General features: G+C 43.6%; 1 protein-coding gene across 1 annotated transcript; it reads left to right on the plus strand.

Annotated features, from left to right (window-relative positions):
* LOC115120980 (sortilin-like) lies at positions 1 to 22,966 on the plus strand. Its single transcript, XM_065021505.1, has 21 exons — positions 1 to 360; positions 946 to 1,008; positions 1,610 to 1,686; positions 1,785 to 1,887; positions 2,466 to 2,633; positions 3,159 to 3,232; positions 3,834 to 3,880; positions 4,002 to 4,138; positions 4,728 to 4,811; positions 10,177 to 10,237; positions 17,039 to 17,194; positions 17,644 to 17,744; positions 17,853 to 17,952; positions 18,440 to 18,614; positions 19,147 to 19,340; positions 19,884 to 20,076; positions 20,504 to 20,620; positions 21,193 to 21,319; positions 21,719 to 21,825; positions 21,994 to 22,114; positions 22,336 to 22,966. Exons 1-21 carry the CDS (start codon positions 115 to 117, stop codon positions 22,348 to 22,350), a joined length of 2,466 nt encoding a protein of 821 aa, XP_064877577.1. The 5' UTR covers positions 1 to 114; the 3' UTR covers positions 22,351 to 22,966.
* The last annotated feature ends 376 nt before the right edge of the window (positions 22,967 to 23,342 follow it).

The raw sequence follows: 23,342 nt of genomic DNA on the forward strand, positions 1-23,342 counted from the left end.
TCAAGTGCGAAACTTGTCATTTGTCGCCTGAAGCGATAGGCAGTGCTAGTCTGTAATACCCGACCCGAACTGTGGGATTTAGGATTTTACCATTATTTAGCCCACCACATCAAAATGACTTGGAGACTGTTGGTCCTCGGGGGGGCATGCTTGCTTCTTATGGGTGTGAGGGGTCAGTGCAAAGAGCAACGAAACCGGAGAACGGTGTCTTTCCATCAGACTCAGCAAGATGGGGACCAACGCCAAGTCCTCTCACGGCCAGAAAGGGATACCACAGCTTCTCCAAGACCCACTTTCACCGCTTGTAAACTCCCTCTCACACCATTAGAACACCGGGTGTTGGATCAAAATACACACGAGGTGAGAGCTATGTCAGTACTGTTTTTGGCGTACTTTATCAATGACTATAGCATCAACACGGCAGTTTTACTTTAGCAAATGCATAAATAAATGCAAATGTATTATAATGATGATTAATGCTTGCTTTATTAATGATTTTGTGTGTGATAGTTTTGAGGGTAGGGCTACTTGGGTGTCATAAGGATCATCAGCTCTGGAGGTGTGATGTTATGGGTGTATGTGAGGAAAAATATTAAGTTCAGTCTCGCTCGCTCGCTCTCTTTCTCAATTCAATTTGCTTTGTGCCAAAGCTTTCTTTTGAGATTTACAATATTTACATAATTAATACTAATCATTATTGTCAACTGGACAACAGTAACAAAAATAACCACAAGGGTAAAAATAACCATGCATTGAATAATAACAATAAGCATAGAGGACATGTGCAGGTTGGTTGGTCCGTCAGACACTGTCCCTCATCTATCTATCTATCTATCTATCTATCTATCTATCTATCTATCTATCTATCTATCTATCTATCTATCTATCTATCTTTATCTTTCACTCTTTCTCTCTCTTTCTTTCTCTTTCTCTCTCTCCATTCAGACAGGGTTTCATGGTGACGATGGCTCCAGTTTTACTGTCATATGGGTTGGAGACGGGACAGGGGTATGTATGTCACTTAATGGATGATGGATGTAGCATCATTGTCATCATCACTCATTGGGTGCATCTGAAAGGGGTGCAGCTCAGTACGCTGGAGTAGCTTCCTCCCCTCGTTTCCTCATTGGGTGCATCTGAAAGGGGTGCAGCTCAGTACGCTGGAGTAGCTTTCTCCCCTCGTTTCCTCATTGGGTGCATCTGAAAGGGGTGCAGTTCAGTACGCTGGAGTAGCTTCCTCCCCTCGTTTCCTCTCTTTCACCTAAGGTAAACCAGACAGTGAGGCAACGTGATAGATGCCTACAGGGAATTTGCCTTCACCTGTCCAGTTCTCTCACACCGATGCAGATGAAGGAAAGGAAAGGGGACGAGGAGAGAGGAAACCTTTTAAACCTTTGACAACAGTTTTTTAATTTGGTTGATTGATTGATTAAGTGATTGGTTAATTTATTGATTTGTTGATTGAGTGATTGATTGAGTGAGTGACTGAGTGAGTGATTGAGTGGTTGCTTGTAGTGACGGGTGGATAAATGGGAATTGCTAACTGCATAAACTGGTAATAGTACAGTCATGGTGACGTTTAGCCAAGTGTTCATTTGTGTCCCACCAGGTAATCTTGGTGTTGTCTACAATCAGTGCTCCTCTACATTCCTTCTTCGAGGGCGGTTCTTCACGATTGTACCGCAGGTTAGTGGATGGTGGCAATATGTCTGTCGGTCTGTTTGTGTCTCTAGATGAACCGAGCCAGTGTTCTGACATTTTGGCTCGTTATACACCCCTCTCAGTGCAGACTATGGCAAGTCTTTCCATGATATTTCTCATCTCATCAATAACACCTTCATAAGGAAGGAATTTGGACTTCTGGCTGGACCAGGGAACTCTCAACAGGTAAGCTGCCTGATCACAAGTGTACATGCAGGAAAGCATTCTGGCTGATGACAGTCTGTGTGTGTGTCTGTGTGTATGTGTGTGTGTTTGTGACTGTCTGGCGTGCATGTGCAGACACGTCAGCCGTCTTGGTTCTTGCTGTCCAATCAGCTTGAGCCACCACAGCTCAGTTTCAACACTCTCCTCCACATGCCACTGTGGTCACGCTGCTCAGAACACTGGTGTGAAGACTAGACAGTGAGAACAACAAAACCACCAAACCCATTGCACCTAAACAACCACATCAGGGTGGTATCCATTAGGGCACAACGTAGCAAAACATTTTGCAATGGAAAATGTTCAGCTACAAAAGCAAGCGTTTCTTATTGGACAAATTCAGGTCTGTTGCAGTTTGTTTTTGTCTTTTTGCCATCTAATGAATGCACCCCAAGATGAGGCCTCATAGTTATATGTTGGGGGAGGTGATTTTGAAGACAATGAAGACAATAGAGAAGACAAGGGGAGGAAGCCAGTTTAGACTATTGAGATGCACGTTAAGGCAACCTTCCATCACGTATGGTGCTTGTTCTGATTGACAGGTGATTCTGACTGCAGACACACCGGTTTTGGACAACAATGGTGGCGTCATCTTTACCTCAACTGACGCCGGAGTGTCGTTTAAGTCTGTCCAGCTGCCTTTTCACCCGGCCCAGCCAATCACCTTCCACTTCTTGAATCCCGAGTACTTAGTGGTCATCAGCATAGATGTAAGTAAATAAACAAACATGCTCTTTATCTCTTTGTGATCACACTCACCTCAAACATACGCACACATGGGCACACACGGGCACATACACACACAAACACACATACACACATACACACATACATACATACATAAAGGTGCCATATGTAAAAATCACTACCATTTCCTGGTAGAAAAAATTATAATTATAATTTCAGTTTATGTGACAAAACAAGCAAGTATAATGTAGATAATCATTGCACCATCTAAACCGCTGTGAAATATATTTTCCATAACCAAAAATATTATATTTTCAGCTGTTTGAAACTGGTATACAAAACCAAAAGTAAATGACACAAAAACGGAACTTAATAACAGGAAGCATAGAAATAGCACAGATAAAACAAATCTACCGCTTCTTAGACTTGCTTTCAATGAGAATTACAGATCTATAACTCACATTTCTATGAGAATTTGGTCGGGTCGCCCAAAAAATGACATATTCCAGCATTAAATACACATTCTCCTATGCTTTTCTCACTTGCAGGGCGGCCTGTGGCTTTCTCTGGACTTTGGGGCTGTGTGGAAAAAGGTTCACGAAGGAACACAATCTTTCACGTGGTGAGAACAAACGGGGCACACACACACACGCACACACACACACACAGACACACACACACACACACACACACACACGCACACACACACACACACACACACACACACACACACACACACACACACACACCACAGGGCTCAGTTTGATCAGCCGTGCCCAGACAAAGAGAGGAGGTGTGTCGTGTTCAATCTAAATACCGACTTCAATACATCAATGTAGTAAACACACAGAGCTCATAAAGCACACACGTCTACAGTCTGTTGTCTGTTGTTTGACTGAATTGGAATGTTTAGCCCAGGTCTGGTGGCAACTATAGTGTGTCTGGTAGGAGTGAGAAGCTCCTATTTGTTAAGTCACTAAAGGCCAATTTTCACTTAGTCATGCATTGATATCAATCAATGGGAGACTAAGTGAAAATGACTTGAGTGTAAGTTATAGGATTTGCCCCTATGTAATAAAAAGTAACAACATGTAATAAATATGATTATTAACTGGGTCTCTCGCTCTCTCTCTCTCTCTCTCTCTCTCTCTCTCTCTCTCTCTCTCTCTCTCTCTCTCTCTCTCTCTCTCTCTCTCTCTCTCTCTCTCTCCTTATTTTGCCAGGGGCTCCGGCATCACTCTCTTCTTCAGCTTCAGTCCCAAAGGAACAGGTGAGAGCAGGGTCGTATTCATTAGTACACACCTTAGCAAAATATTTTGAAACCAAAAAATGAGCGACAAGTTCATTTTCTTCTGTTTGGGCGCTGGTCTAGTAATGTGTTGTGTCGTTAGTGGAGGCAGACAGAAGAGGAGAGCTGTTCCTAAAGAGGACAGAAGACCTGGGGAAGACGTTCACCACCGTGGCACACAGCATCTTCTCCTTCGGCTATGTAGGAGGCTTCCTCTTCACCTCAGTCATAGAGACACTGGTGAGACACACACTGATGCAACCACACACACACACACACACTGATGCAACCACACACAGGGGTTTTATCTGAGTGGGGGAAGGTTTGAGGTAGACAGACACATTGATAGACTAGAATAACAGCTGACACAGATCTGGGCATCAGGGTACACACACACACACACACACACACACACACACACACACACGCAAGCTTGCATACTTATGCAAGCAAGCGTACACATACATGCACACACACACAAACACACACGGGTATCAACATATCAGCTGAAATATACAATCATTTACACTCTGTGTTATTTACACTCACTCTGCCTTTCATTGGTCCAGTCAGTCAACAGTCCTAAACCACATTGTGGTTCTTGCTTGGTTAGATCTGTATTGTGACTAAGTGATTCTCTCCCAAGGAGCCTTGGTTAGATCTGTGTTGTGACTAAGTGATTCTCTCCCAAGGAGCCTTGGTTAGATCTGTGTTGTGACTAATTGATTCTCTCCTAGGGAGCCTTGGCTAGATCTGTGTTGTGACTAAGTGATTCTCTCCCAAGGAGCCTTGGTTAGATCTGTGTTGTGACTAATTGATTCTCTCCTAGGGAGCCCCACGTGTCATCTATGTGTCCTCAGACCAAGGGGACCACTTCAACAAGGCCCAGCTCCCCTCCGCCTCCACTGAGCAGGTAGGACAGGCCCTTGTCTGTCTGTCTGTCTGTCTGTCTGTCTGTCTGTCTGTCTGTCTGTCTGTCTGTCTGTCTGTCTGTCTGTCTGTCTGTCTGTCTGTCTGTCTGTCTGTCCATTATGTCCCTCTGTACCCCACTACGTCCCCTCAGCCCTCACTTCATTCTATTGTCCCCTGTCTATGGCTGTTATGGTAACCGTATTACCGCCACACTGGTAATGAGTAATGACGGCAGTCAAATTCCACGTGACCGTTTAGTCACGGTAATTAGGCTTTTCCAAGCTCTGATGCTGCTGACGGTCATTAGTAGCCTACAAGAATTACTACCTGCCTGGTACTCAGAATTCTATTGTCCATCTAATCACCCTGACATCAAATGCAAATGTAATCGAAAATCGGATCAAACACTTCACGAGGGTCCATGTGTTCATGTTGCGCAACATTTCTATAGGCTATGCAATTGTGTGAGAAAACAGTTTTGATGGCCTCTATTAAAAAGAGGAGGATCCCATCAGCTTTCTATAGGCTAGACCTACTATATTTATTAACTTTCCTAATATTAAGCACATTGCTTTGCTTTACAGCAGGAGTATAGCCTACCTGGCTGGCATGAAAATGAACCATGGGAAAAGCCTCTTCTATTTATATATTTCCCCATGCCTCTGTTCTGAGAGAGGTGCATGATAATGGCCCATTCTAAATCAAACCTAATATCAGACATATATTATTTAGTATGTAAAGACAACATTAAATTAAGAATAGTCTGATGGGTGACAATATAAGCCTATCACTTGTGAATTATATATTATCAGTTGTGAATTATGCCCAGCTTGTGTAGTAAGTAAGGCAAGATCGTCGTCACGGAAATGACTGGACCAAGGTGCAGCGTGGTGAGCGTACAAATTTCTTTATTATGAATGACGCCCAACAAAACAAGAAACAACAAAAACGAACGTGAAGTTTACTAGGGCTATACAGGCCACTAACAATGACAACTACCCACAAAAACAAAAGGAAAAAAGCTGCCTAAGTATGATTCCCAATCAGAGACAACGATAGACAGCTGTCCCTGATTGAGAACCATACCCGGCCAAAACATAGAAACAAAGAACATAGAGTTTCCCAACCGAGTCACACCCTGACCAAACAAACATAGAGAATAAAAGGGTCTCTACGGTTAGGGCGTGACAAGTGCATGCCTTTTTTTTGTGACTTCTTCAAATCGTAGTCACACACCTCATGTAGCCTAGCCCATAGGCCTATATAATTTGATAATGTTTGTATCACAACTAAAGTAGCCAAATAACTTCCTAAAATTAGGCATATTAATCCGCTCTATAACCGGTATAGAGCCAAACTGGCATATATACGCTGCACGTGAGTTTCAAGTTTGGGGAAGATCATTTTCACCATAAAAATGCACCTTTATAATACAGCATTGTATGCATAATCACATTTGCCGTCACTTTCAAGGACAGTTTTCCTGCTAATTGATTGCATTTTGGAACGTTTGCACTTATAGCCTACTGCCGTGTGCGCATTACTGAGCTTATAATGTGAAGAAATAACCAAATATGTTATCAACATTTTAAGCTAAACGTTCTGATCTGTTGCCTCCATTGCTTTTAAACGTTTTTTTGATGCGAGTGGCACGGGGACCAAGCCCAAAACAAACACGAATGTAACCCAAACAAAAGAGCGAGGTCAAACCTCTAATAAATGCACAGGACGAGACCCGCAATACACGACACAGGGCGAGACCCATAATAACAAATGCACAACAATACACGGGACGAGACCCGTAGTAACAAGTGCACAATACACGCAGCACGAAAGCCGAAATAACAAAGAACAGGTACTCACAGACCAACGGACATGGGAACAATATAAAAGACAATATTGAACAGAGGACACATATACAGTTGAAGTCGGAAGTTTACATTCACCTTAGCCAAATACATTTAAATTCAGTTTTTCACAATTCCTGACATTTAGTCATAGTAACAATTCCCTGTCTTAGGTCAGTTAGGATCACCATTTTATTTTAAGAATGTGAAATGTCAGAATAACAGTAAAGATAATTATTTATTTCAGATTACATTTCTTTCATCACATTCTCAGTGGGTCAGAAGTTTACATTCACTCAATCAGTATTTGGTAGCATTGCCTTTAAACCGTTTAACTTGGGTCAAATGTTTTGGGTAGCCTTCCACAAGCTTCCCACAATAAGTTGGGTGAATTTTGACCCATTCCTCCTGACAGAGCTGGTGTAACTGAGTCAGGTTTGTAGGCCTCCTTGCTCACACATGCTTTTTCAGTTCTGCCCACAAATTTTCTATAGGATTGAGGTCAGGGCTTTGTGATGGCCACTCCACTACCTTGGCTTTGTTGTCCTTAAGCCATTTTGACACAACTTTAGAAGTATGCTTAGGGTCATTGTTCATTTGGAAAACCCATTTGCGACCAAGCTTTAACTTCCTGACTGATGTCTTGAGATGTTTCTTCAATATATCCACATAATTTCCCCCCCTCATGATGCCATCTATTTTGTGAAGTGCACCAGTCCCTCCTGCAGCAAAGCACCCCCACGGCATGATGCTGCCACCCCCGTGTTTCACGGTTGGGATGGTGTTCTTCGGCTTGTAAGCCTCCACCTTTTTCCTCCAAACATAACGATGGTCATTATGGCCAAGCAGTTCTATTTTTGTTTCATCAGACCAGAGGACATTTCTCCAAAAGTATGATCTTTGTCCCCATGTACAGTTGCAAACCGTAGTCTGGCTTTTTTTGTGGCGGTTTTGGATCAGTGGCTTCTTCCTTGCTGAGCGGCCTTTCAGGTTATGTTGATATAGGACTCGTTTTACTGTGGATATAGATACTCTTGTACCTGTTTCCTCAAGCATCTTCACAAGGTTCTTTGCTGTTGTTCTGGGATTGATTTGCACTTTTCGCACCAAAGTAGGTTCATCTCTAGGAAACAGAATGTGTCTCCTTCCTTAGCGGCATGACGGCTGCGTGGTCCTATGGTGTTTATACTTGCGTACTATTTTTGTACAGATGAACGTGGTACCCTCAGGCATTTGGAAATTGCTCCCAAGGATGAACCAGACTTGTGGAGGTCTACAATTTTTTTTTCTGAGGCCTTGGCTGATTTCTTTTGATTTTCCCATGATGTCAAGCAAAGAGGCACTGAGTTTGAAGGTAGGCCTTGAAATACATCCACAGGTACACCTCCAATTGACTTAAATGATGTCAATTAGCCTATCCGAAGCTTCTAAAGCCATGACATCATTTTCCGGAATTTTCCAAGCAGTTTAAAGGGCACAGTCAACTTAGTGTATGTAAACTTCTGACCACTGGAATTGTGATACAATGAAATAATCTGTCTGTAAACAATTGTTGGAAAAATGACTTGTGTCATGCATAAAGAAGATGTCCTAACTGACTTGCCAAAACTATAGTTTGTTAACAAGAAATTGGTGGAGTGGTTGAAAAACGAGTTTTAATGACTCCAACCTAAGTGTATGTAAACTTCCGACTTAATCTGTATACACTTACTAATCAGGAGAATTGGAATCAGGTGTGCGTAATGAGACAGTTCAGTGACACCTAGACGCCAGTGACGTAGACCTCCAGAATTGGTACACGGAAGGGCTGCAGTACCGGGGGAATCCGTGACATATGGGGGATAGTAGATTGACATAGGCGAGTGTTCTGCTCTTTGTTAGGCCCACTCATCTTATTGGCTGATGAAAAGTAGTGGACAGTTCTAACATCTTCAATATGGGCCTGGGAATCCGGAGTTGCGTCCCCCGATGTGTCTGTCTTCATTCACTTGTATCCTACTTCTTAGCTGAAATGCCTGTGAGAAGCACTCGATCATGTGATGGGCATTGGATATTAAAAATGTAGATATCTGAGAGAGCCATGTGAGTGAGAGGTGCTTCGGAGCACCTCTCACTGGAGCTGGGAGAAGGGAATTATAATTATTATATTCAGCCAAAGGGCACAGCGGCCACTGGCCGCAAATTTATTTTTTAGGGGGCATTAATTACAGGTGCTTTTACACCTGCATTGTTTGCTGTTTGGGGTTTTAGGCTGGGTTTCTGTACAGCACTTTGAGATATCAGCTGATGTACGAAGGGCTATATAAATACATTTGATTTGATTCATTACGGCCACACAAGGGGAATGCCGCAGGGAAATTTGAGGCCTGGTGAGAAAACTATCAAGTGATTGCCAAATTGTGAATGAGAGACTGATGAAGTGTGTGTAGCTTGAACAAGAAACAAATAAGAGCTCGTGCCTTTCATGCAACTATTTTTCAAATCAATATTAGAGTCGCATCATACAGCCTTAGAATGTATAAAAATCTGAACATATAGCCCAACGTTTGTGTCACAACTAAAGTTGCATAAATAACTCTAAATGAAGCATATAGGAGGACCAGTTTCTTTGTTAACCTCTCAACACAGAATACCCGCATGTACACACTTCCTTTGAAATCGTTTGGAGAAAAGATCCTTTCTATTTTATGAATCTATGTTCAATTGTAGTCTTCATACTATAAAATAATACAATTAATAACGTTCATTAACCGTGAGACTGGCAGTTATTTGCTTGACAATCTCCGGCTGACAAAATGTCATGACCGCCACAATCCTACCCTTGTCCATCTCTCCTGTTCCTCTGTACTGTTGTCTTCCTGTCCCTGTCTTCTCCTGTCTCTCTGTTCCCCCTGTCCCTCTGTCTCTGTCCCTCTATCTGTCCCTCTGTTATAAATTCATTTTAAAATATCTCAAAATTCCAGATCAGAGTGACAAGTATTTCGTCAAGTACACGGTAAAGAATCTGTCACAACAATTGACAAGACATAGTACTGATTAAAAACTACATTGTGACAAAGTAACTACAAGATATAGTAACTGTCACCAAGGGTCTGGTCTAGAAGCTCTTGAAAGAGGAAGTAGGGGTTTGAAAGACTTTTGCTCATATCAGGAGGGGACCGTTTGGCTACTTTCCATTACAACACATAACGTAACGACAGATGCACACACCTGGTCTTGCCACAGACAAAGACACACACACATACCATCCCCTGCTCTCCTCTCTCTCCCTAACTCCCTCCCAAACTGTATCTTGCTGACGAGACAGAAACAAAGATTTTCTCTCACGATGATTAAACACACACACACACACACACACACACACACACACACACACACACACACACACACACACACACACACACACACACACACACACACACAACTAATTGGGGGAGGCATTACAATAACACAAACAGTTCCACACATGTCTTAATGATTCATTTTCTCACCTGTATACATGTGTGTGTGTGTTTTCAGTTCTACTCGGTTCTGGATGGGGATGAGGACATGATCTTCATGCATGTGGACAATCCAGGAGGTACTGTAGGGGAAAGGAGTGAACTTCATCGCAACTCACTCAAACACACACATCTTACACACACTCTGTCACACGCACACACTCTAGTCTCTGTTTCTATCTCACTTTCTCTCCCTCTCTCTCTTTCACACATTCTAACTCACACACTCACACATGCTTGTCAAGTACAGACAAAGGACATATGAGCCACATGGATTCGTCTTTAGATTAGACATTGAAGTTTACTCATGTATTTTGCTCAGTACCGATCGTGTCTGAAATTGTACATCTATCTCATCTAGATCTATGGCTGTCTAAGCCTGCTAACCCTTATATGTCTGTCTCAGTTCTACTAACTATAACCCTGATATGTCTGTCTCAGTCCTACTAACTCTAACCCTGATATGTCTGTCTCAGTTCTACCAACTCTAACCCTGATATGTCTGTCTCAGTCCTACTAACCCTGATATGTCTGTCTCAGTCCTACTAACTTTAACCCTGATATATCTGTGTCAGTTCTACTAACTCTAACCCTGATATGTCTGTGTCAGTTCTACTAACTCTAACCCTGATATGTCTGTTTCAGTTCTACTAACTCTAACCCTGATATATCTGTGTCAGTTCTACTAACTCTAACCCTGATATGTCTGTGTCAGTTCTACTAACTCTAACCCTGATATGTCTGTCTCAGTCCTACTAACTCTAACCCTGATATGTCTGTCTCAGTTCTACTAACTCTAACCCTGATATGTCTGTCTCAGTCCTACTAACTCTAACCCTGATATGTCTGTCTCAGTCCTACTAACTCTAACCCTGATATGTTTGTCTCAGTTCTACTAACCCTGATATGTCTGTCTCAGTTCTACTAACCCTGATATGTCTGTCTCAGTTCTACTAACTCTAACCCTGATATGTTTGTCTCAGTTCTACTAACCCTGATATGTCTGTCTCAGTTCTACTAACTCTAACCCTGATATGTTTGTCTCAGTCCTACTAACTCTAACCCTGATATGTTTGTCTCAGTCCTACTAACTCTAACCCTGATATGTCTGTGTCAGTTCTACTAACTCTAACCCTGATATGTCTGTCTCAGTCCTACTAACTCTAACCCTGATATGTCTGTCTCAGTTCTACTAACTCTAACCCTGATATGTCTGTCTCAGTCCTACTAACTCTAACCCTGATATGTCTGTCTCAGTCCTACTAACTCTAACCCTGATATGTCTGTCTCAGTTCTACTAACTCTAACCCTGATATGTCTGTCTCAGTCCTACTAACTCTAACCCTGATATGTCTGTCTCAGTTCTACTAACTCTAACCCTGATATGTCTGTCTCAGTCCTACTAACTCTAACCCTGATATGTCTGTCTCAGTCCTACTAACTCTAACCCTGATATGTTTGTCTCAGTTCTACTAACCCTGATATGTCTGTCTCAGTCCTACTAACCCTGATATGTCTGTCTCAGTCCTACTAACTCTAACCCTGATATGTTTGTCTCAGTCCTACTAACCCTGATATGTCTGTCTCAGTTCTACTAACTCTGATATGTCTGTCTCAGTTCTACTAACCCTGATATGTCTGTCTCAGTTCTACTAACTCTAACCCTGATATGTCTGTCTCAGTCCTACTAACTCTAACCCTGATATGTCTGTCTCAGTTCTACTAACTCTAACCCTGATATGTCTGTCTCAGTTCTACTAACTCTAACCCTGATATGTCTGTCTCAGTCCTAATAACTATAACCCTGATATGTCTGTCTCAGTCCTACTAACTCTAACCCTGATATGTCTCTCTCAGTCCTACTAACTATAACCCTGATATGTCTCTCTCAGTCCTACTAACTATAACCCTGATATGTCTGTCTCAGTCCTACTAACTATAACCCTGATATGTCTGTCTCAGTCCTACTAACAATAACCCTGATATGTCTGTCTCAGTTCTACTAACCCTGATATGTCTGTCTCAGTCCTACTAACTATAGTTCTCTCTTAAACTATGGCGCCGACAGAGATGGCCGCCTCGCTTCGCGTTCCTAGGAAACTATGCAGTTTTTTGTTTTTTTACGTGTTATTTCTTACATTAGTACCCCAGGTCATCTTAGGTTTCATTACATACAGTCGAGAAGAACTACTGAATATAAGATCAGCGTCAACTCACCATCAGTACGACCAAGAATATGTTTTCCGCGACGCGGATCCTGTGTTCTGCCTTACAAACAGGACAACGGAATGGATCGCATGCAGCGACCCAAGGAAACGACTCCGAAAAAGAGGGAAACGTAGCGGTCTTCTGGTCAGACTCCGGACAAGGGCACATCACGCACCACTCCCGAGCATTCTTCTTGCCAATGTCCAGTCTCTTGACAACAAGGTTGATGAAATCCGAGCAAGGGTAGCATTCCAGAGGGACATCAGAGACTGCAATGTTCTCTGCTTCACGGAAACATGGCTTACTGGGAAGACGCTATCCGATGCGGTGCAGCCAACGGGTTTCTCCACGCATCGCGCCGACAGAAACAAACATCTTTCTGGTAAGAAGAGCGGCGGGGCGTATGCCTCATGACTAACAAGACATGGTGTGATGAAGGAAACATACAGGAACTCAAATCCTTCTGTTCACCTGATTTAGAATTCCTCACAATCAAATGTAGACCGCATTATCTTCCAAGAGAATTCTCTTCGATTATAATCACAGCCGTATATATCCCCCCCAAGCAGACACATCGATGGCTCTGAACGAACTTTATTTAACTCTTTGCAAACTGGAAACCATTTATCCGGAGGCTGCATTCATTGTAGCTGGGGATTTTAACAAAGCTAATCTGAAAACAAGACTCCCTAAATTTTATCAGCATATCGATTGCGCAACCAGGGGTGGTAAAACCTTGGATCATTGTTACTCTAACTTCCGCGACGCATATAAGGCCCTGCCCCGCCCCCTTTCGGAAAAGCTGACCACGACTCCATTTTGTTGATCCCTGCCTACAGGCAGAAACTTAAACAAGAGGCTCCCACGCTGAGGTCTGTCCAACGCTGGTCAGACCAAGCTGACTCCACACTCCAAGATTGCTTCCATCACGTGGACTGGGACATGTTTCGTATTGCGTCAGATGAAAATATTGACGAATACGCTGATTCGGTGTGCGAGTTCATTAGAACGTGCGTCGAAGATGTCGTTCCCATAGCAACGATAAAAACATTCCCAAACCAGAAACCGTGGATTGATGGCAGCATTCGCGTGAAACTGAAAGCGCGAACCACTGCTTTTAATCAGGGCAAGGTGTCTGGTAACATGTCCGAATATAAACAATGCAGCTATTCCCTCCGCAAGGCTATTAAACAAGCTAAGCGTCAGTACAGGGACAAAGTGGAATCTCAATTCAATGGCTCAGACACAAGAGGCATGTGGCAGGGTCTACAGTCAATCACGGACTACAAGAAGAAACCCAGCCCAGTCACGGACCAGGATGTCTTGCTCCCAGGCAGACTAAATAACTTTTTGCCCGCTTTGAGGACAATACAGTGCCACTGACACGGCCTGCAACGAAAACATGCGGTCTCTCCTTCACTGCAGCCGAGGTGAGTAAGACATTTAAACGTGTTAACCCTCGCAAGGCTGCAGGCCCAGACGGCATCCCCAGCCGCGCCCTCAGAGCATGCGCAGACCAGCTGGCCGGTGTGTTTACGGACATATTCAATCAATCCCTATACCAGTCTGCTGTTCCCACATGCTTCAAGAGGGCCACCATTGTTCCTGTTCCCAAGAAAGCTAAGGTAACTGAGCTAAACGACTACCGCCCCGTAGCACTCACTTCCGTCATCATGAAGTGCTTTGAGAGACTAGTCAAGGACCATATCACCTCCACCCTACCTGACACCTAGACCCACTCCAATTTGCTTACCGCCCAAATAGGTCCACAGACGATGCAATCTCAACCACACTGCACACTGCCCTAACCCACCTGGACAAGAGGAATACCTATGTGAGAATGCTGTTCATCGACTACAGCTCGGCATTCAACACCATAGTACCCTCCAAGCTCGTCATCAAGCTCGAGACCCTGGGTCTCGACCCCGCCCTGTGCAACTGGGTACTGGACTTCCTGACGGGCCGCCCCAGGTGGTGAGGGTAGGCAACAACATCTCCTCCCCGCTGATCCTCAACACGGGGCCCCACAAGGGTGCGTTCTGAGCCCTCTCCTGTACTCCCTGTTCACCCACGACTGCGTGGCCACGCACGCCTCCAACTCAATCATCAAGTTTGCGGACGACACAACAGTGGTAGGCTTGATTACCAACAACGACGAGACGGCCTACAGGGAGGAGGTGAGGGCCCTCGGAGTGTGGTGTCAGGAAAATAACCTCACACTCAACGTCAACAAAACTAAGGAGATGATTGTGGACTTCAGGAAACAGCAGAGGGAACACCCCCCTATCCACATCGATGGAACAGTAGTGGAGAGGGTAGCAAGTTTTAAGTTCCTCGGCATACACATCACAGACAAACTGAATTGGTCCACTCACACTGACAGCGTCGTGAAGAAGGCAATCGCTCTGGATAAGAGCGTCTGCTAAATGACTTAAATGTAAATGTAAATGTAAGGCGCAGCAGCGCCTCTTCAACCTCAGGAGGCTGAAGAAATTCGGCTTGTCACCAAAAGCACTCACGAACTTCTACAGATGCACAATCGAGAGCATCCTGGCGGGCTGTATCACCGCCTGGTACGGCAACTGCTCCGCCCTCAACCGTAAGGCTCTCCAGAGGGTAGTGAGGTCTGCACAACGCATCACCGGGGGCAAACTACCTGCCCTCCAGGACACCTACACCACCCGATGTTACAGGAAGGCCATAAAGATCATCAAGGACATCAACCACCCGAACCACTGCCTGTTCACCCCGCTATCATCCAGAAGGCGAGGTCAGTACAGGTGCATCAAAGCTGGGACTGAGAGACTGAAAAACAGCTTCTATCTCAAGGCTATCAGACTGTTAAACAGCCACCATTGAGTGGCTGCTGCCAACACACTGTCATTGACACTGACCCAACTCCAGCCACTTTAATAATGGGAATTGATGGGAAATGATGTAAATATATCACTAGCCACTTTAAACAATGCTACCTTATATAATGTTACTTACCCTACATTATTCATCTCATATGCATACGTATATACTGTACTCTACATCATCGACTGCATCCTTATGTAATACATGTATCACTAGCCACTTTAACTATGCCACTTTGTTTACTTTGTCTACATACTCATCTCATATGTATATACTGTACTCGATACCATCTACTGTATGCTGCTCTGTACCATCACTCACTCATATATCCTTATGTACATATTCTTTATCCCCTAACACTGTGTATAAGACAGTAGTTTTAGAATTGTTAGTTAGATGACTTGTTGGTTATCACTGCATTGTCGGAACTAGAAGCACAAGCATTTCGCTACACTCGCATTAACATCTGCTAACCATGTGTATGTGACAAATAAATTTTGATTTGATTTGATTTGATTTGATTTATAACCCTGATATGTCTGTCTCAGTCCTACTAACTATAACCCTGATATGTCTGTCTCAGTTCTACTAACCCTGATATGTCTGTGTCAGTTCTACTAACCCTGATATGTCTGTCTCAGTCCTACTAACTCTAATCCTGATATGTCTGTCTCAGTTCTACTAACTATAACCCTGATATGTCTGTCTCAGTTCTACTAACTCTAACCCTGATATGTCTGTCTCAGTTCTACTAACTCTAACCCTGATATGTTTGTCTCAGTCCTACTAACTCTAACCCTGATATGTCTGTCTCAGTCCTACTAACTCTAACCCTGATATGTCTGTCTCAGTTCTACTAACTCTGATATTTATGTCTCAGTCTTACTAACCCTGATATGTCTGTCTCAGTTCTACTAACTCTAACCCTGATATGTCTGTCTCAGTTCTACTAACTCTGATATGTCTGTCTCAGTCTTACTAACCCTGATATGTCTGTCTCAGCTCTACTAACTCTAACCCTGATATGTCTGTCTCTGTCCTACTAACCCTGATATGTCTGTCTCTGTCCTACTAACCCTGATATGTCTGTCTCAGTCCTACTACCCTGCTTGCTGCAATGGAAAAGCTTGATTTTATTTTGGAGAGAAAGAGGAATGACTGGTTTCACAAGTTCTCAGTATTGCTGACAAATAATCCTATCATACAGGCTGTGTATGTGTGTCTTCTGTGTCAGTACATACAGTTGGTGTCTATGTGTGGAGGGCCGAGGCGTTTGTACCATTCAGCTGAATGGAGAAGATAAGAAGGAGGGGTTTTATCTGAGTGGGGGAAGGTTAGAGGTAGATAGACACATTGATAGGCTAGAATAACAGCAGACACAGCTCCGGGCATCAGGGTACACACACACACACACACACACACACACACACACACACAGACACACACACAGCAACACAGACACACAGACACACACACACAGCAACACATGGTACAAAGGGATTTTATGCTAACTATTTACCACTAAGTGCTGACGTAAGTTGTTTCTACATCTTTGATGTCAGGATGGTTCTTGACACCATTTATTGATGTTTACGGCCCCTTATTGCCACGCCGACTCATAGAGGGCTGTGTCAGCACAGTTGGGTTTGTTCCCAAGCCTACAGAAGACACTGTATTTCTTCTATCCGTGGGTGTGTTGTGTCATGGGGTCGGGATAGAGTAGATGATAAATGACTATTCCTTCTATATCATACTACTGATTCTATTGACTTTCTATTCTATTGTACCATACTCTACTGTCTTCTATTCTCCAGAGGAAAGCTACTTTGGGACCGTGTACACATCAGATGACCGGGGCATCCTGTACTCTAAGTCTCTAGAGCGCCACCTGTTTGGTGGGGAAGGGAAGAGTGACTTCACCAATGTCACCTCCATGAGAGGAGTGTACCTCACCAACATACTGGAGGAGGGTACGCAACTACGCATCAACACAATCTGGGTCGTATTCTTTAGGAACGTTAACAGTCCGAAACGGGGAGGGACTCTTATAATCTACACCCGTCACAGCCAGAAGAGGACTGGCCACCCCTCAGAGCCTGGTTCCTCTCTAGGTTTCTTCCTAGGTTCCTGCATTTCTAGGGAGTTTTTCCTAGCCACCGTGCTTCTACATCTGCATTGTTTGCTCTTTGGGATTTTAGGCCGGGTTTCTGTTTAAGCACTTAGTGACAACTGCAGATGTAAAAAGGGCTTTATAAATCAATTTGATTGATGCCTGAACTTGTCCAATATAAAATGCATGTATTTTGTATGGGGTTCAACTGGCTCATTGAAGTGTGAATGCATGTATTTTTTGTGGCAAAAATATGACAATTACTAATCCAAGCTAAAACGTTTTTTTCCTGGGTATTGTTTTTGACAGATGGCCGCATTCGTACAGTCATTTCGTTTAACCGAGGGGGAGAGTGGACACTCCTCAACAAGCCCCAGAATGTTGAGTGTGGTGAGGATTCAAGAAATGATGTGAGAACTAACTTAATTCCCTCCTCTGACAATTAAGTGTGTTGAGTAGAGTATGTTGATGCTTATTATATGATTGTGAACACTGATTCTTGTGTGTGTGTGTGACAGTGTAACTTGCACATCCACGGTGAGCACAGTCGCTACAACGGCATCACTCCAATGCTGCCTCTCTCTGACCCCACTGCCGTTGGCCTTGTCATCGCCCACGGTAACCAAACTGTCAATCATACATATCAAAGACTTATTGCATTGTGATACTTCTGTATTACCGTAGTGTACAGGATGTTGTGCACTACATATTGCATTGTGATACTTCTGTTTTACCGTAGTGTACATGATGTTGTGCACTACATTTAGCACTGTAGGGAATCTTGAATGGACTACATAGGAAATTCTTCCGCCCCTAATAATTCGGTCATCACTACAAAAAGCTGATCCCATATATAGTGCACTATATATGCCCGGTCCCCATTCGTTCCCTTACCATTTAATGTTTGCAGATCAGTAATGTGGGATCAGTATGGTGAAAGCTTCTCCACTACACTGGTTATCTCTATCCAGGCCCTTCAGGTCAGAAATCATTGGAGGGTTAGGGCTAAACGGAAGGGTAGGGAGAAACATGCTTTCGGATACATCCCCCACCCTCTAGCTGTCCCAGAATGTGTGTGATCTTTCTATGACCTTTGACCGGTCAGGCAGTGTGGGGGACTCCATCTCGTCAACACGGCCTGACGTGTACGTGTCGGAGGACGGGGGGTACAAGTGGAGGGGATCCCTGAGGGGCCCTCATCACTACAGCATCCTGGACGCTGGGGGGCTCGTCGTGGCTGTGGAGGCCCACCCCATGGACGGCCAAATCAACACCATCAAGTACTGAACACCACACGCACGCACACACACACAGTCGGTGGCATGTAGAAAGATTGGGTGTAAGAAAGATGCTTTTTATTCGCACCCCCACCCATAGCATGCAAGCGACATCCTCTGAGTGTTTTTTGTGTGTGTGTGTGTGTGTGTGTGTGTCTGTGTCTGTGTCTGTGTTTGACTATGGAGTGTGTGTGTGTCTATCCGCTCTTCTCTCCCTATGAAGTTGTTAATGTGTCTATAAGCAGTCCACTATCCGGTAACTCTGTATATGTGTGTTTTAATCCTGTGTACTTCATGTGTGTGTGTGTGTGTGTGTGTGTGTGTGTGTGTGTGTGTGTGTGTGTGTGTGTGTGTGTGTGTGTGCACGTTCACATTCAGATGTTTATACAGGGCCGTATTCATTAGGCACCAACGAAAGAAAACAACCTTAACTTTATCCAATAAGAAAGGCTTGTTTTAGTTTTCCGTTGCAAAGCGTTTTGTGACTCTGTGCACTACTGAAAACAACCCTGTATGTCATTGTGCATCACCCCAGGTTCTCCACAGATGAGGGCCAGTGTTGGAAGGTGTACAACTTTACAGAGCAGCCCATCTTCTTTGCTGGCCTGACATCCGAGCCGGGCACCAAGACCATGAACATCAGCGTGTGGGGCTACCGGCCCGAGGAAGACCACCAGCCCATGTGGGTGGTGGTCACCATTGACTTCCAGAGTCTCCTCACCAGAGAGTGTGGGTGAATCTCAATTGCATTTTCTTGATTGTTTGTGTCCTGTGTCTACTCGTCTCCTTGTCAAAACTCAGTGGAGGAGAATGTCTGAGGGGAGGAACCTTGGATCTTCTCCTCCAATGCTTTTTGAGAAGGAGGTGAAGGAGAGTGGTCACGAGGAATCAAGGAAAGATGATTGAGATTCCCCCTGTGAGTCATTTGTTTGTTGTCAAATGTAATATCCCCAAGGATCATAATCAATTAACCAACAATAGACATTTCACAAGGAATGAAACAGTAGCTAGCTTTCTATTGTGAGAATACCCAAAGTGTGTCGTCAAATATGTGGTTTCCATATGTTTGATGTGTTTGATACCATTCCATTGATTCCATTCCAGCTTTTACAATGAGTTTGCCCTCCTATAGATCCTTCCACAAGCCACCTTTGGTGTGCACCCCTGTGGGTCACTAGGAAAGGAATTGAACGTACTGATATCGATAAATATATACTAAAATTGGCATGTCTCAATAGTCTCTCTCTATTGGTTAACGTTGGTTTCCCATAGGTGGTAACCAGGACTATGTTCAGTGGTTGGCCCATGCCAGAGAGGGCGGGGACTTGGCCACAGAGGGGTGTATCTTGGGCTACAAGGAGACCTTCAGGAGGCTGAGGAAGCTGTCCGTCTGCAGGAATGGACGGGACTACGTGGTGAGCAGGCAGAAAAGCCCCTGCCCCTGCACCAGAGAGGACTACCTATGGTAAGAAACACTGTCAGAGGTCCAGTCTAAACTGACAAGGCTATTCAGTTATGGTCCTGGAGGACCGTAACACTACTGGGTCGTAATTCAGTAGTAACCAGAAGAAAATGAACTGAAACAGAAAGGGACTACCTGAACTTAGGAAACACTCGTTTATATTGTCTGATGAAAAAAAAAAATGCTTTGTTGTACCCTAATAAATTCAACCCTGGTTTTCATTCTCTCCCTCTAGTCATGGATACATTCAGATACAGGAAACCAGAAGTTGAGAGTTGTTCATTTAAAGGCACAATCTGTTACTTCATTTCTAGTCAAAAAAGCATTTTTTTTCTCTAAATGTGCCTTTGAGGCGAATTGTCCCTTTGAGGCCACAAGGTATATGCTCTGTCTGGTTGAAATGGCCTAACGTGTCTCTCCTTTCCAACAGTGACTATGGTTACTATCGTCATGAGAACAGCTCAGAGTGTATGAGACAACTGGACACTGCAGACCACGCCCTGGAGGTGTGTCTAAATGGAGAGGAGGAGGAGCTTAGGACATTGGGGTAATTATGACACACACACATTTGTTTTATTATCCTTGTGGGGACCAAAGAATTGATTCCCATTGAAAATCCTATTTTTCCTGACACTAATCCTTAATCTAACCCTAACCTTAACCCCTAACCATAACTCCTAACTAACTGTATCCCTAACCCTAACCTTAACACCTAACCATAACTCCTAACTAACTGTATCCCTAACCCTAACCTTAACACCTAACCATAACTCCTAACTCTAACTGTATCCCTAACCCTAACCTTAACACCTAACCATAACTCCTAACTCTAACTGTATCCCTAACCCTAACCTTAACACCTAACCATAACTCATAACTCTAACTGTATAACCCTAACCTTAACACTTAACCATAACTCATAACTCTAACTGTATCCCTAACCCTAAACTTAACCCCTAAGCCTAAAATAACCTTTTTCCTTAGTCAAACCAAACACACAGATAGTCAAACCAAACACACACACACACACACACACACACACACACACACACACACACACACACACACACACACACACACACACACACACACAGTTCACCATGTGGTCTCCATGTGTAGGTACCGTAAGATTCCCAGTGATAAGTGTGAGGGAGGTTTCACTCCCCTGCGCATAAAGGAGACGGTCAACAGGCATTGTGGGAACTCCAGTCAGCCCCCCACTGCCAGCCCATATTCTGAAACCCCGGTGAGTGTGACCTGTGCGTGTGCATCTGCGAGTTCTTGTGTGGGTCTCCTTTGAGTGTGTGTGTGCTTGGGTTATTGCTCACGGTGTGAAAGGTGTGACTTATCTGGGCATAATGTAACAGTGTTCTTCATTCTCGGGAGACACACATTGTGAGCTGGGTTTTGTTCCAGCCCAGTACTAACACACCTGATTCAATCAATCAATGGCTTGATAACTGGTTGATGAGTTGAATCAGTTGTGTCAGCGGTGTGCTGGAACAAAAGCCTACACCCTCTGGGTACTTCCGCATCAGAAAATACAGCCCCACATATTAGATGATTCATTGCGTCACATGATAAAGGTTTATAGCGTTTAGAATATTATGACCAGAAATATGATAATGCTATGTCTGTATTTCAGAGAGAGAAGATGCTGTTGATCGTAGTTTGTGTTGGATCAGGGATTGTCATTCTGGTGGCTGTTGCCGCTGCTGTCTATACTGTAAGGAGAATGGGCTATGGAAATAGGTGAGCCTCATACACATTTATGCGCACGAGCATGCAAGTACACACACACACACACACACATACACAAACTCAGACACACTGCTCAGGTACAAGTGCACATTGAAATGCCTGCTTCCGTTCTGGTCTTAAATATTGACATGCCTTGTGGCTCTGCTCCGCCCCCTACAGGGCGCCAACGTATCGCTTCTCTGTCCTGCAGCTTCAGGACGACGTCTGCTCCATTGCCGCCGACCCAGAGAGTGTCGCCAGTAGCAACGGAACATCAGTCTTCCAAGTGGATTCAGATGATGTGAGTGTTATTAGCTTTAGCATGGTGGCTAAAGGCACTCAGGATTTATAGGACATTTTGTGTGCATAGCAAAAAGGCTGAATGTGTGTGAACTTGTGCATTTAAGGGCAGCGTTATGGTCATGTTGGCCCGTCAATTGTTTTAAATGAACGATCATCCATTTACAAGACGTAATGTGGAAAATATTGATACCTTCCCTCTGTTGTCCCCCCGTTTTGTAGGATCTTATTGAATGAACAACATGAGATGAAATATCTTGACGATGATCTCCAGAGCTTGGCCATTTGGATGCATGACATTCCACTTGTTGTATTATGTACCTGTTGCATCTCAATGGAAAGACGTCTAGGGTTTGTAAGGAACAAATTGCAGATGTCATGTAGATGGTATGCAGATGTCCCAAGCTATTTATTGAGCGAAGAACACTTCCCACTGGACACTGGTTGAACCAACGTAGAATAGACGTTGAATTGAGTTTACTTCAAGTTTCACTGCTCTGTTTTTAAGTATTTCATGAATTAACAGTTTGTCTCTGTCTGATGATATTATATATGTGTGGAACACTTTCTTCAACTTGCACAATTTTGTATGGCGCTTGCAATGCAATTGATAGTGGGTTCGATTCCCAGGACCACCCTTGTGTAAAATGTATGCACGCATGACTGTAAATCGATTTGGATAAAAGAGTCAACTAAATGGCCTATATTTATTATTATTATTATTATTATTATTGTTACCACTGTTCACTAGTCTGTATTTTGATGAGGCCCTGAATAATGTGCATTCCTAATAAATCAATACAGTAATGTTACAATAGCGATGTAATGGAAATAAAGTGCCTGATTACCTCAATTATTCTGTATTTACTCTGCAGGAACAATCAACTGTTATCTGTTATTCACTATGCATTTATTCCTCATGTCTCTAGTCCTTTATCTTTAACTCTGCATTGTTGGAAAAGGCCCCGTGAATAAGCATTTCACTGTTAGTCTACACCTGTTGTTTATGAAGCATGTGACAAATAACACATGATTGATTTGACATGTAGAGTGGATCCACAGCAAGTAGAGATTACTATCAACTTGTTTTGTATTTGAATAGATTATCTTCTGTTAGTCAGCACCTCACCTAAAGTGTCTATGATCTTTAATTGTTTTACTTCCTAGGTGGATTTTTTTGTTTGCCTTATTGCTTACCCGTACAATGTGCTACATGGGCTAGGGCTCCA

The sequence above is a fragment of the Oncorhynchus nerka genome, linkage group LG8 (assembly GCF_034236695.1).
Source record: "Oncorhynchus nerka isolate Pitt River linkage group LG8, Oner_Uvic_2.0, whole genome shotgun sequence".
Taxonomy (NCBI): domain Eukaryota; kingdom Metazoa; phylum Chordata; class Actinopteri; order Salmoniformes; family Salmonidae; genus Oncorhynchus; species Oncorhynchus nerka.

Bases quoted from the DNA above. Each gene is read 5' to 3' on its own strand.
- LOC115120980 (XM_065021505.1), top strand. From the start codon at position 115: ATGACTTGGAGACTGTTGGTCCTCGGGGGGGCATGCTTGCTTCTTATG. The intron at 1,888-2,465 runs GTAAGCTGCCTG...TCTGATTGACAG, and splicing joins GACCAGGGAACTCTCAACAG to GTGATTCTGACTGCAGACAC. The intron at 17,953-18,439 runs GTAACCAAACTG...TTGACCGGTCAG, and splicing joins TGGCCTTGTCATCGCCCACG to GCAGTGTGGGGGACTCCATC.